This window comes from Xenopus tropicalis, chromosome 1, assembly GCF_000004195.4.
Source record: "Xenopus tropicalis strain Nigerian chromosome 1, UCB_Xtro_10.0, whole genome shotgun sequence".
Taxonomy (NCBI): Eukaryota; Metazoa; Chordata; class Amphibia; order Anura; family Pipidae; genus Xenopus; species Xenopus tropicalis.
The window spans coordinates 196,082,322-196,096,801 of record NC_030677.2 but is presented as its reverse complement, the minus strand read 5'-3'; the positions used below and the strand labels follow the sequence as shown (position 1 = coordinate 196,096,801).

The following is a 14,480-nucleotide window of genomic DNA, read 5'->3' as shown; positions in this document are numbered from 1 at the left end:
ATTTATGTGTGCGCCTCCCCGGCAGCGCCTGTAGCAGTGAGCAGAGTAGCGATGCGAGAGGCAGAGGGTGCAGCAGCCTCCCCACTGACATGAGTGGCACCAATCAGGCGAGCCAGGGGGAGGAGAGCAGCCCAAGCCTCACCCTCCTGGGAAACTTCAACTGAGCAAACTTGAAGAACAGCACTTATTGTGTGAGGACAGGACAGTACCTGCAAGCTAATGAGATACAGGGGAAGGCTCCGGGCTGATATAATGAGGAGCAGGCAGGGGCATCACTGCATTTCACTTTCAGCAGCCCTGGGACACACTGACTCCTATGAAGCTGCCTCAGCCCTCTCCTAAGGAACCTGCCCAATGGAACCGCACTCTGGAACCTCTGGAACCTGCCAGTGACAACTTATTCTGCAAATCTAAGGAAGGACCTTTTGCAACTTTAAACTGAAAAGAAGGCAGTTTGCCACTTTGTATTGTGGATTTGATACCTGCAACTTTGTATTTGCATTCAGCTCTGCCTGTCTGGAACTTCGAATCCAAATTCTAAGGCTCAACAACCTGGAACGAACTGACATTTTGGCTACTTGTCTGACCACCTGCGACTTTTGAAAGCTGCAACTGAATTCTAAAGAACAAACATCTGGCGATTTGCAACTTTGCTAAGAAGGGGGCGTCTTGTTGAACTGTGGCATTGCAAGAAGGTGTTTAGGGGCAACTAGAGAAGGGGCTTTGGGTCACTTACCCTGGTGAGTAAGTCGCATTACAACTGGGCAAAGTTCGGATTATGCCCCCCCACCTGTGGATCTGAACCCCATGGCCACCGCTGGAAGTGACAACATGTCCTATGAGCAGAACTTCAGTGTCCCCAATGCCACCAGTATCCAAAACCTTGTGGCTCCGAGGGGCAGCACTCCCCCCATCATCCCAGCTGTCATGTTCCTATTAGGGGTGGTGGGGAACCTCATTGCCATCATTGTCCTGTGCAAGTCCAGGAAGGAACAGAAGGAGACCACCTTCTACACCCTGGTGTGTGGTTTGGCTCTCACCGACCTGCTGGGGACCTGCCTGATAAGCCCAGTGACTATAGCCACCTACATACAGGGGGAATGGCCGGGGGGACATGCCCTGTGTGAGTACGGCTCTTTCATCCTTCTGTTCTTTGGGCTGGCTGGTCTGAGCATCATCTGCGCCATGTCCATCGAGAGGTACCTGGCCATTAACCATGCCTATTTCTACAACCACTATGTGGATAAGAAGTTGGCAGGGCTCACACTCTTTGCGATCTACGTCTCCAATGTGCTGTTTTGCGCCCTGCCCAGCATGGGACTGGGGAAGACCACCTTTCAGTACCCCAAGACGTGGTGTTTCATTGACTGGAGAACCAACGTTTCGACCTACGCGGCTTACTCTTACATGTACGCGGGTTTCAGCTCGTTCCTCATCCTGGCCACGGTGCTGTGCAATGTGCTGGTTTGCGTGGCGCTAATCCGTATGCACAGGCAGTTTGTGCGCCGCACTTCCCTGGGGACGGACAATAGGCTGTCGGACTTCAGGAGGCGCAGAAGCTTCAGGAGGATGGCCGGGGCCGAGATCCAGATGGTCATTGTGCTCATCGGAACATCAGTGGTGGTGGTGATCTGCTCTACCCCCCTAGTGGTGAGTTCCCCACAAGAACCTTGTGCTGGCAGTTAATGGCATTGCTATGTAACATATATACATATAAGGCGCACAATTTGCGCATCTTATCGGTTGCTATAGGTTAGTGCACCAGGGCAGACACTGTCCCTTTTCCCATATGGGGCTTATCTGCTACAGACAATAGTAAGGTTGCCCCCCCCCCCCCAACAGCAGGGCTTCAGTCTCAAGTTACATTGGTCACTACTCTTTTAACTCTTTCCCTCCCTTTGCTAAAGGCAATGGTCTCCCCAGAGCTGCAGCCTTACTTTGCACTGGTGGCTTCTCTTTACCCCTTTATATTTTTTCTATGCACCCTGCCTCTCCTTTATTTACTTCATGTACCCAGGGCAAATAACCTAGTTTTCATTAGAGATCTGCAATTGGCATTGCTTCTGTTCCTGTGTTACATTTCCCAGCACCTTGCAAAAGCTCTTAGCATTTCAGAGGATGATGGGATATGTAGTTCAGCAGCAGCTAGAGAAAACATGCCCTTGTAGGCATTTTGTATTGATTTCTTTATGACTCACTAATGCAATAGTTTGCCTGATTTTTATTCAATATATCAAACCATTGCACCGGTTCTTCTGCCTTCTACTCCATCAGATTGCTATACACAGATGTGGTTAGACCTGTTTATTTATTAGGGGTTCTATTTTTAATCAGCACTTTATTTCCTGAATAAATAACTTTATTTCCTCATAAAGAGAGCCTGAACAGAGAGACAGGCTGTACATAATAAAACAACAAACTGAAATCTGAAAATCAATTGACTTTTTGAGCTGCCCAAGGCTATGTTGCCCCTGGCATTCAGATGCCACCTCAAGCTTCCCCTGGAGCAGGCAGGATAGTAATGGAAAGTAGTCAAAAACACCAAAAAGAACCACTGGCTGCAGATTTGATCGGATTATTTCTGTATGCATATTCTTTAACTTTCCTACTTTGGAAGTAGAGTCACTAATACTGGGAAATCTCACCCCAAATATGCAGTATCACTTTAATGCTGCGGGGCTGTCCCTGGAACTTCTAAGAATGAGAATCATTCCCACCCTACGCAGATCTCGCCCGTGCGTTACTGCCCTGGCATCGGGCCACACCATAAGAAACTGGTGCAGAACATTTCGCTGAGCCAGGCGTTTGCAGGGTTCAATGTCATTGGCGGCTCAGATGTTTTCTCTGCAGTAAATTCCAGGCAATGCAACATTCTCCTGGGGAAAAAAAGTTGACAAGTTGGTGCCGCCGAGGTAAACGCCACGTTGTCTGTCTGAATTCTGAGAAAGTATTCTCCCCGGCCAACACCAAACACTGTAGGTGTCCAAAAAACCCTAATCCTTTTACTTTCCCTTTCTTTCTAAGTAGAATGAGGGGGAAACATTTTATAGCAACTCTGTAGCCACTGTGACTAATGAGAAGCATGCTGTGGCACAGAATCCGCTTTGTGGCCCTGTATTAGGTCAGGGGCCACTTTATTAATTGCCTCTCTCTCTCTGTACTGGTCTGGGGAGCAAACAATCACTGACCCCCTAATCTCTCCCTTACTGCAATGGAGTTTGGCACAGATTTCTGGGTATCGCCATAGATTGTGGGCATCCCACTATGTTAAAGGGGTTTCCACCTTTGAGTTGATGTAGAAAGTAATATTCTGAGACAATGTACAATTAGTCTTCATTTTTCATTATTTCTAGTTTTTTAAATTATTTCAGTTTTTGTCCAGCAGCTCTCCAGCTGTTGCTATTTGGTTGCTAGGATTCAAATTTCCTTAGCAACCAGGGTCTGGTATTCAGGACCTGGATAGAAAAATAAGTAATATAAAGTAACAATAACAATTAAACTGTAGCCTGACAGAGCAATAGGTTTTGGCTGCCGGGGTCAGTGACCCCCATTTAAAAGTTGCAAAGAGCTAGAAGAAGAAGGCAAATAAATAAAAACAAATAAAGAAGACTAATTGAAAAATTGGCCTCTCTATAACATACTAAAACGCCCATGTTCTGCAAAGAAACACGAGAAGCAGCTGCAATGGTTCTGTCTTTTAATTGCTGTGGTTTTACTGATCACTGATATCCAACCACATTGTGTGACTAATCCCTGAGCATAAGGAACAGCAAATGACACCCCAATAAATGGGGGAAAGAGGTAGCAGCACCCCAACGTGAGGCCTGTCCCCTTCAGAAGTTATTGTGTATAGGATCCACATGCTGCAGGGCTGTACAGATAGCAGTGCAGTCTGCAGCATGTGTCTATATGAAATCACACTTTTCTGCTTTGATAACTGCCCAGGAGCTCTATACCAGGCTGGCGCCAATAGAAAAGCCTGTTAGGTAAGGAAAATACAAATACCCCCTGTCGGGCCAGTTTGCCGGGTTACTTGCTGCTCCCCACCTTTATCATACAAATCAGTACAGGCGCGAGGGCGTTCAGTCTGTCTTAATTAGATTTCTTGTTTTTCATATGCATCGCTGCCAAGATAAACACATATGTATTTGGGCAACTGGCAGATGGGTTATTTGGAGAGCCCTGGGCACCTTCATTACCTTGATTAAGGAATACACCTCAATATATATTATATATATATATATATATATATATATATATATATATATATATATATATATATATATATATATAAATACAGATAGATATTATTTTTATTATTATTTTTATTATTATCTAATAGCCAACAGATCCCTTTAACCCTTTCCCTGCCCCCCCCACGAGGAATGCTTTGCTAGGCAACCCTGGAAGCTTATATTCTTTTGCCATTGTTTTCAGCAGAACAGTTCTAGGTGGGATTAGGGGGACTGACCCTGGTGCCATGGCAGTGGGGACAGCAGTTAAACATGGCTACAATGAGAGTAATTATCAGGCAGCTCTTTCATCCTCCTCTGTGTTGTTGCTTGTAAATCACTGTAGTCATGTCAGACACTTCAAAGTCATTATTGTAGTGGGGAGAATTGTGCAGAGCTGTGCTACGGGCTGTATTCATGGACTTGTGCCTGCCATGTACTTTGATAGCAGATGGAATACACAGAACAGGGTGATTGGCAATGTGGGGAAATGCATCTTCCCAGCTTTACTTTGCTGCTTTAGTGTGAGCACCGGTGCAAAGGAAAATTGCTGCCCATATGATCAGTTCTAAACTGATTGTGCCCAAAAATATGATGATGCTCTCAAGCCAAGATACCCGCACCGGAGGCATCAGACATGGAAAGAGGGATTGGGAACCTAGTGACATTGCATTGGCACGTTGGCAAGTTCTCATATTCTCTCCCACCTTAACAAACATTACAAACTCCCCTGATATCCCATTGCAAGTTTGTATGACTCCCTATATTGCATGGGGGCATCTAAAACTGCCGTGGCCAACAAGTGCCAACCCTCTCTGTGAGATGTTCTGCTGGAACACAAACATTTAGTAGCCACATGGGACTAGCCAGCAGCCAATCACAGCACCAATCTGACACCTTTCCCTCCCCCACTGCCCCCAAAAAATGCCTTGCATTCTTGTCTAGTTCTGTTCTGTATCACTTCTTCCATTTGTATGTGGCAGATATAGGTAACGGTTTCAGACTTCTCTCTCCTCAAACATCACGATGCTGAGACCTGCCAACCCTGAGGGTCTCATTCTATTTAACATTCTTAAAATTCAAATTAATCATTTTTTTAGCTGGGTTGCTGTAATACGCTACTGTAATTCCACTTCCACACCCATTGTGTATTTGTATAATGACAGAAAATGTAACTTTACAATATACATTCTTTAAATAGTTTTACAGGTATTTGTAAATGTACTTGCTACTGCACTGCTGGTTCTGACTCCTAACAGTGTAGCAGCTGATTAGTAGACATTGAGCAAAACAGACTTCCACTATAATGAATCAGAAGCAGAAAACAAAAATAAGGAGAAACCCGTATATTGGAAAGTTTCTTAGTGATACGTTTCTCTTTGTTACGTAAGAGAAAACAGGTGGAGTTCCCCTTTACTTTCAAAATTGTTCTACTTCCCTTTTGAAAGTGATTTGTCCCATGAGCGGATCTGGTTTTTTATCCGGTTAATACCCCGTGCAGTGCTTGCTCATTGCTTTCTACTCATGCAGATAAATATTAACCAAATGCCTGATAAGGGTGTATAGAAACAAGGGCCACATTCTCCTGTGAGGCCTGACATAGTGATTAATAGAGGGATAATCACTGTGCAAGAAATATGGCGCTCTGATGGAGCCTGATTGGCTGGCGTATGTGTGTGTTTGTTCCAGGGTGATACAATCCAGCTGTGATCATTTGTTTTTGTCAACATTGTTACCTTGGGTGTTTAGTACGTGTCGTATACAAATTATTTATAGACCCACCCCAAGGTACGGCATAGTCATATTTTTATCCCTATAGCGTTTTTTTGTAGTGTTTAGTTAACATTGCATGCAACAATAAAGTAACATAGGCACAGTATTTTGGGACATGAAGCACACAGTAAGTAGGGCACCCAGGCAACTTGGCTATAACGCCCAAAAAAAACTCCCAAAAAGCTTGAGGGGAATTTAGTAAGTTGTTATTTTTTTCTAATTAATATTTATAAAGCTTATTACACAGCTATGTACAATGGGGATCAGAACAAAACATGAACTTAAAGGGTTAGGCTACCTTTACTTTGTATTCTTCCTTTGTCAAATAATATAGTAAAAGGTGATGCTTGTTTTTCTCTATATGTTTCCTACAGAGATATTACCGGCTTACAGTTTCAGACTTGTGTATGTCTCCATTGTTTATTATCCCGCACACCATTCCTTTACACTGCTCACGGTCCTCCTTCTGGAGCATAGAATTCTCTTAAAGTAAACAGGGACCATAATGTGAGGGTAAAGATGGGTTTGAATGTTATTGTGGTCAGGGGTTGTAACTAAAGAGAAAGTAGACCTTGTTGTTGCAGGAGGGACAGGATTGTAGGGGGCCCAATTTGGCCCTAATGAATTAGTAATTTCAATATATTTTGATAGAAAAGGTCAATTTACCAATGTTTTGGGGCCCTAAATTGAATTTGCTGTGGGACCCAGTAACATCTAGTTAATGCCACTGATTGAGGTGTAGATATCCAGTGATTTGCCATTAGTTTCTTATGGGAACTATGGAGTAGGTATCAGGGCTTTATACAACAGGGATAGAAACAGTGGTATAAGCCTTTGGCAAAACCAAGTAAAAGAAAAATCAGTTGTGAGCTCATCTATACTGAGCCTCCACCCTAAATACAGAGCATATTTGAGATGTCTCTCCTTCTCAGTATAAACGGGTGTTTTGGAAAGATAGAACGGCCACATGTGTAGGAAGCAATATGTTTCCTTTCCTTCCAAGATGTGGTTACACAATAAGGTTGCCCATATTTGGTGAAGAGCTGAAGTCAACGTTCATGTTCTCTAATGTTCTGTGGTCTTCTGGAATAGAGACTAGAGCTGGAGGAGGGAGTGCCTATAGAATGAACCCCATGGTGGGGTTCATTTTTGCTCTCAGTGTGTAGTCTCTACAAAAGGTGGTCAGTTATCGGCATGTCAGGACTGGGATTTGAAATAGGCCCTAGCATTGAAAAGTACACAAGGCCCAAACAGCCCCCCACCAGGCCCATGACTGTCTATGGCATCTTACAGCAGCCCCTCTGGCATTTGCCAGAACCCACAGATTGCCAGTCTGGGCCTGCTCAATGGCACTGAGCTGCAAACTAACATTGTGCAGTCACTGGTAGAAAGAAGGGCACACATGCTGTTATACCCTCTTCAGCCATCAGATGGAGCTGCATAGTTCTTGCATTTGCTACAGTCAGTAGACTGTCCAAGAACTGAAGAGTACTGAATGTTAATAGAGCAATATCTGGGGTGAACACCTTTATGATATGGACACACTGGCACCCAAAAATCACCTGCGGCCCATTAATATCTTCTGGACAGCTGTATTGATCAGGCCGCTATATAGAAGAAACATAGGCTATAAAAGTCAAAATTAAAAAAGAAAGGGGTTGAACAAGAATAAACTAGAAGAGTTTTGTTGGAAAATCTATAGAATAAACCACTTGAAGGTTAAAGACGCTTGAGTTATGACACATTCATGTAAAAGCTTGCCAACATGGGGCTTTCATACATCCGCAGCATTTATAATAAAGCAAGGCAATTAAAGCCTACATTACAATATCATCCCCTGTACACGCTGTCCCGACTCTACAGACAGATATCCCCCCAGGCAGTAGGTTCCCAATATATTTAATGAAAGAAAGAAGCAGATTGGGAGTATATATTTCCTGCATTAGAATATCTTCTGGAAATGGATCGTCTGCATCTGGGAGGCTAATTCAATTGGATTATGATGCGCCTGTTATTCTCATTTCTTTAGTTATCTTTGCTGCTTTTGCACATTTCCTTTCCCTGCAGACCCAAAGGTCTGATGATCCCATACAAATAACAAATAAATCATCAACCAGAAACAGGTACATGTAGAAGTTTTTTCCCCTCCACTGTTATTTAATGGGTTCTATAAATCACTGCATTTCTGACTCCTGAACCACAGTGGGTTTGCTTGCTAGATGTCAGGGCCCTTGGTCCTAGGGGACAACATTTCCTGTCGGATTCATGGCAAGGCAGGAAGCACTAGGATCCCTCACCTTTAGGCTAAGGTCACACGAGGAGTTAAGGCTTGTTCTTTCATGTCAGCGAATGGTGCTAAAAGCAAATTGCCTGGAATGTCAGTTCAATCAAAAGGGGTTGAGAAATGTCACTCGTGTAGGGTTACGTGTAGGGTTACGTAGCCACTTCCCCCACGGAAGTCAATATACATTGTCACATTAAAGAAAAATCTGCATTTGGTCTGTTTTTGTGTTCTTTCTAATTTGCCTTTTCCATCCATCAATATAATATTTGGTTGCTGGAGGGGTCAGTGACCCCAGTAACCAACAAACAGATTTGTCCTGTTATTAAACTTTTATCAAAGTATCCTTCTGCTCAGGGGTTCTCTTATTCTCTTTCCAGTCAATTCAAACCATGTTTTGGTTGTTAGGGTAAGTGGGATGCTAGTACAGGTATTAAACCCGTTGTCCAGAATGCTTGGGACCAAGGGTATTCCGGATAAGGGGTCTTTCTGTAATTTGGATCTCCATAACTTAAGTCTACTAAAAATTTAATAAAACATTAATTAAACCCAATAGGATTGTTTTGCATCCAATAAGGATTATTTATATCTTAGTTGGGATCAATTATAAGATAAAGGAAATTAGTTTTAAAATTCTGAATTGTTTGATTAAAATGGAGTCTATTTCAGACGGGCTGGGCTTTCTGTAATTCGGAGATTTCTGGATAACGGGTTTCTGGGTTAGGGGTCCCTTACCTATATAGAGTCCTGTGCCGGTCCAGTTTTTGAGATTTGACCCAGACCTGCGACCCTTACCCTCAACCAACATTGTTACTTGCTTGGACTCGCTATCTAACCCACCTTGCATCTGCCTAACCTGCAACCCACTACCTGCTGGATACCATTAAACAGGAAGTGACATCATCAGAAGTGGGCGGGTGGAAAAACAAACGGGGGGAAGTTGTAAAGGAGCAAAACTAGCTTATAATGAGATCTGAGACTCACTAACTCTTTCACCCGCTTTCACAAATCTTACCCACTTTTCCACAGGTAACTCGGGTATCCAACCCAATGTAGGGCTCTACCCTAGCAACCAGATTGCAGTTTAAGCTCATAACTAAAGAACTACGGAAAAAGTTAAGGATGAAAAATATACATACAGGGATATGAAACTGATCACCCAGTATTAAACTACAATGCAAAGAATCCCCTGACACCCACTAAAGCTAAAAAATGCCATTGAGGGGGGCGAAAAGTCAGAAATGAAAACAATACAAGGGTTTATTAGTGACGGGGCAGAATTACACCTAATAAAATAATGCCCATTTTTTTCAGCAGTTCCCTATCTAATGCAGTGCAGTTCCCTATCTACAAATAAACAGTATTGAATGAGGGTGGAGTACCCTATTCTATATTTGTTTGTCAAAGGCATTGCCCACACTTCAGAATGAACAGTATTGACCGGCTCAGGATTTTTCCAGCAGGAGACTATGAAACAGACTTGGTTAGGACTGACTGGAAGCAGCTGCCATCTACTGGCCTGAAACCCACTGTAATTATTCCCTACATTTTGTGCATTTCGCGATGAAAAGCAGATATTGATGAAATAAAGGGCCACTGATCATATACAGCCCCCAGTCCTGATAATGGAAAGGGCTATTTCTGTGTATTCAAATGTTAGCTCACATGCTAAAATGTAATCATTTTCCCTTGTTAACTGGATGTCCTTGTTTATAAGTCCGTGAGTTTGAATCTCAGTAATTGTACAAGTAGATGGGGGTCTGTGTTGCCTAACGCTGATGACCACTTGTGCTTTGCTATTCAGTTTGTAGTACAATTATACTTGAATGCCAAGAGTTCTTTAACTTCAAGGCAATAAGGTCTCTGATTAGCATTAAGGATGTTAAATGGTTCTTAATATGGCATATTAAGCATTCCCGCAGAGAGTACATTGCTGTGGTGCAAACAAGTGTCTTGCCCAACGTGTTTCGACAGGCCGCACTTGGCAAGCAGCGACACTCACACAAAGCGCCAATAAGTCAACATGCCAAGAAAGCTACTTTGTGAAATCTGTAAGTGGCATCTCTGGGCTTGTTATGGAAACTAGAACTGTCTGAGCAATTCCTACTGTGATTTCATAAGTAGCTGTATTGGAAGTTAAAAAAAACACCCTGTGTCCGTGATTTGTAATTAGAAAATACACTATAATTAAAGTCCAAGGGAGTTACATTTTAGTACTGTTATAATTTATAGAGGGAACATGAGCTTAAATTAAGTCAGTTGTAATCCTTTTTAGGATAGAGACAGCAAAAGTGTGGCTGACCCAATGGAGCTGGATACACATGAGAGTGCTAGTAAGTGCATTAGTGAAGGCCTCTGGTTGTATCTTCTTGGTGGCACCACAAGTTCTTGAGATGATAATCCAACTGTTGGTCTCACAAAACCCCATTGACATTAGAAGCAGCTGGTTATGAATGTTCATAAATTATGTCCCTTGGAATATTCTATAGTCCAGTCCCAGTATATCTGAAATACTTGCACCTTATAACAAGAGCAAGCCAGGGCTGTAGAGTTAAATCAAGCATCTCCATGTAATTCCAACCTTAGATGTTAGTGAAACAATTCATTCTGTTTACTAGACAGCTACATAGTTACATAGGGTTGAAAAAGATCAAGTGTTTGTATTGTGTGTATGTACATATCTACAGAGCTCTACAGTTCCCCTAATCATTTGGCAATGCTACATGAAAAATTGGTTAAAAAGGGGCCTTGGGATTCCTGATGGAATTATTACTTCTCTTATATTTGCAAAATGGCTAATAATCTGTGTCTTCTTTGTCTTTCAGGTTCGTATTTTCATTAATCAGCTCTACCAGCCGGCGGTGGTTGAGGATATCTCAAAGAATCCAGATCTGCAGGCCATCCGAATGGCATCGGTTAATCCCATTCTGGATCCTTGGATTTACATCCTCCTCAGGAAGACTGTCTTGAGCAAACTGATAGAGAAAATCAAGTGTTTATTCTGTCGGATTGGTGCGCGCAGGAGGCCACACTCCGCAGGAAGTTTCAACTGCACAGAAGGAAGAAGGGCCTCCTCCGCTCTCTCCAGTCATTCTCCTTCATTCATTTCTCGGGAGCTTAGAGAAGTCAGTTCGACTTCTCAGACTTTACTCTATCCCCTAGAACTGAGTGATGGTAGTTTGAAAGGGAGCGCTGTGTTGCCAGGAACCACAATAGCCATTAACCTGCCTGGATCAACAGATAGGACGTTGCGGGGTTCTGATCAGTCCGTTTCTTCTCAGGGTCCAGAGTCAGAGCAAGTGTCACTTGTGAATGAGACAAAACCCACACGAGTAACTCAAAATGGTTCTTTGTCAAAGGGAAACCCACTCCGAGTCACATTTCCTAACGAAACATTACATTTATCAGGAAAATCCATATAAAACAATATGCTACCCCTAGAGTGTGTAGGTAGATGTTTAAATGAACATTGCACTCTTCTCTTTGATGATCATCATCATAAAGGCTTCATATAATCCAATCACTGAATATGATGAAGTTCAGTGACCTAGAAACATTTCTCCTTGGAATTGAGGTTGGTTTATCGAACATACAGATTTGCCATTTGAGACGCTATTACCTATAACACTGGCACTTTTTTGAGAGGAATATGCCACCTTTTTAAGGTGTCCATTTGCTTATGGGGGCAGAAGAGAAAGTGCTTGATGGCTCCCAGTTTGCCACTTTCCATTGACTATTTCTGGACAAAGGCAATTTGTCTGTTGTTATGATGTCAGTGTGTCTAAGCTTTAAAATGTGAATTTAAATGGATACGCTCTATGTCTGTATTCGGAATGTAAATGTATTTATTGTCTTCTCTGTGAGAAGGGTTTTTTTTGTTGTTTTTTTAATCAGACAGCCTAGTGAATGAATTGTAAATGCGTTATCCTCTTCATTCTTCTCGAATGTCTTGAGGAGAAGACTTTCTTAGAGTTCTAGATCAGGAATGCCCATGTTGAGGGAAAAGAAACTGTTTTTTGAAAAAATGTATTGCTTCTAAAGCTTTCTTAAGGAACTTTTGGTTCCATCCCCCCATGCATTCCATTTGAGACTGAATAATAAAACTTATTACATAAAAGAACAATGCCCCGGTGGCATTATAAATACATTTAATTGATTTGTTAATAGCGGTACTGTTTGAGAACTGAACGAGGGCATTGCCTGTTCTAGAACACCCTTTTGACCATACTCTTATGCAGGTCCTACAGAAATCAAACCAGACCATTCTAGATGTGCGCTCAAGGATGCCTTAATAAAACATATTTCCTTAGTCTCATGATCATAATATGATGACATTTGGAAGAGCTGAACATATGCCCTATCTTGCCCTTGCTGAAGATGATCATAGTACATTGTGTAATTTACTAATCAGATATTTCAAAGAAAAATATCATCTGTAGCCTGTCCCCAAATACTTACATCCACTTAACCAACTTGGGAAAACCATCTGTTTAGTGAGAATATTTTTCTAATTTTATAAACATGGAGAATCAGTTCCAAAAAGGCAATGGAATGACTCATCAGGCTGGGCTAGTCCAAGCTCATTAAAAGAATAATAATAACAGACTCCTTGGAATTGCATTGTTTTCAGTATTGCTTAATATATTTGCTTCATATTGTAGCTTGTAATAAGTAAAAAATTGAAAAGAATGAAAATACTTCTGTACCATTTCTTGTGCGGTTTTCGACTGCACGCCTGCCATTGGCCAAGGAGATTCAGAGACGTTAGCTTGCTGTCACTTGACGTAAGTGATGGGAATCAACAGTAAGAACTGGCTACGAGAAAATATAAATAAAACAACTTCCTGGCAACTTGCTTGGTTCCTATTAATTATCTTAATATTAATTGTGTCCTATAAAGGTAATTCTAGAGGAAACTTTATGGGGGTATCCTTCCGCCTGTAGTGGGGGCTGCAGTAGGATGATGCTAGAGGAGCTAAAGTTGACTTTCCTTGGGATATACCCATAGCTCAGCACCAATGGATCAGAATTACCTATCCATTACACCTATCCATTAATGATACAGACATATGTCCTGGTTTTGTCTGAGATCAAACGGAAAGCTGTGAATCAATGTTCTATTCATTTGACAAGGTGGATGTTGACTTGAGTATAGATCTCTAGTCGATGCCTGGGGAGATATTTAGCACATTCTATTGAAAGGGGGACTGGACCAGACTCGATCCTGTGTCTGGAATTATTGATTCCTAAAACAATTCAACCACTACCAAGATCTTACACTGGAGTGTTTCTACTTGTTGCACTTGGAGAACAGTATATTGCAGAACCCATGACTAAAATCTGCCCCTGAATACTTAATAATTGTGTGCCCCGCTGGGCTTTGGGGGGGTTAGTAAGCATCACATTTATTTTACATGTAGCTACCTAGAGACACATCTGGTACATGGAGGCAACTCAACACGGGGCTACACTTCTGCAGTGTTTTGCATTAAGGGTTGGACTTGATGGACTCAACCCTATGTAACTATTAAAAAGTGGATGAATGCTTTGTGTATCTACTTTTTGATGCAATGAACCCCAAGGGTGTATCCCCATGTTGAACTACATCCATGTACCGGTTCTTTCTCTGGATAGCTTGAGGTTGAAACGAAGCACCTTATTACCACCTCATCCTGCTACAGAAGTACATCATCATCTTCAGCCAAGCATTTCTTGGGTTCTTTCCAACATGTTTTCGAATCCTTTACAGATATTTGAAGGCTTCTTTTTAACGGAAAAATATTCAACCATCAAATAAGCATGTTCTGTTCTGCTTTTTGTGTCCACGTGGATTGCTTTATTTGTGATTACATTCTGAGCCTGTTGAAGGTGAAATTGTTGTATTGACCAAAATATTTTTGGAGGATGTCACAATAAAACTGCCTTGCTGAAATATATATATGTGTAATGTAGCAGTTTGTTGGGCTTTTTTTCTCCTAAAAAATTAAAAATGTCTATGGAGTCATTTTGGCATTTTACTGCCAATAGATTCACCACATTAGTGCCACCTAGAACACTATATTTATTTTGCAGAAAGCTTTACCATACCTGAGTATAGAGCGCTAGAAGCTCCCTCCGTTTTTTTAAGATAGCAGCTGCCATTTTAGCTTGGTCTTCCTAGCTTCCTGCTGCAGCTCTAGCCATTGGTAGCTCAG

At 42.1% G+C, this 14,480-nt stretch overlaps 1 protein-coding gene across 1 annotated transcript; it reads left to right on the top strand.

Moving 5' to 3' along the window:
* The first annotated feature begins 311 nt into the window (after nt 1-311).
* On the top strand, nt 312-14,222 carry ptger4 (prostaglandin E receptor 4). The gene is given in 2 exon segments (NM_001127082.1): nt 312-1,650; nt 11,112-14,222. Coding segments are annotated over 2 exon segments (1,416 nt in total). The 5' UTR covers nt 312-831; the 3' UTR covers nt 11,709-14,222.
* Nucleotides 14,223-14,480: the final 258 nt, after the last annotated feature.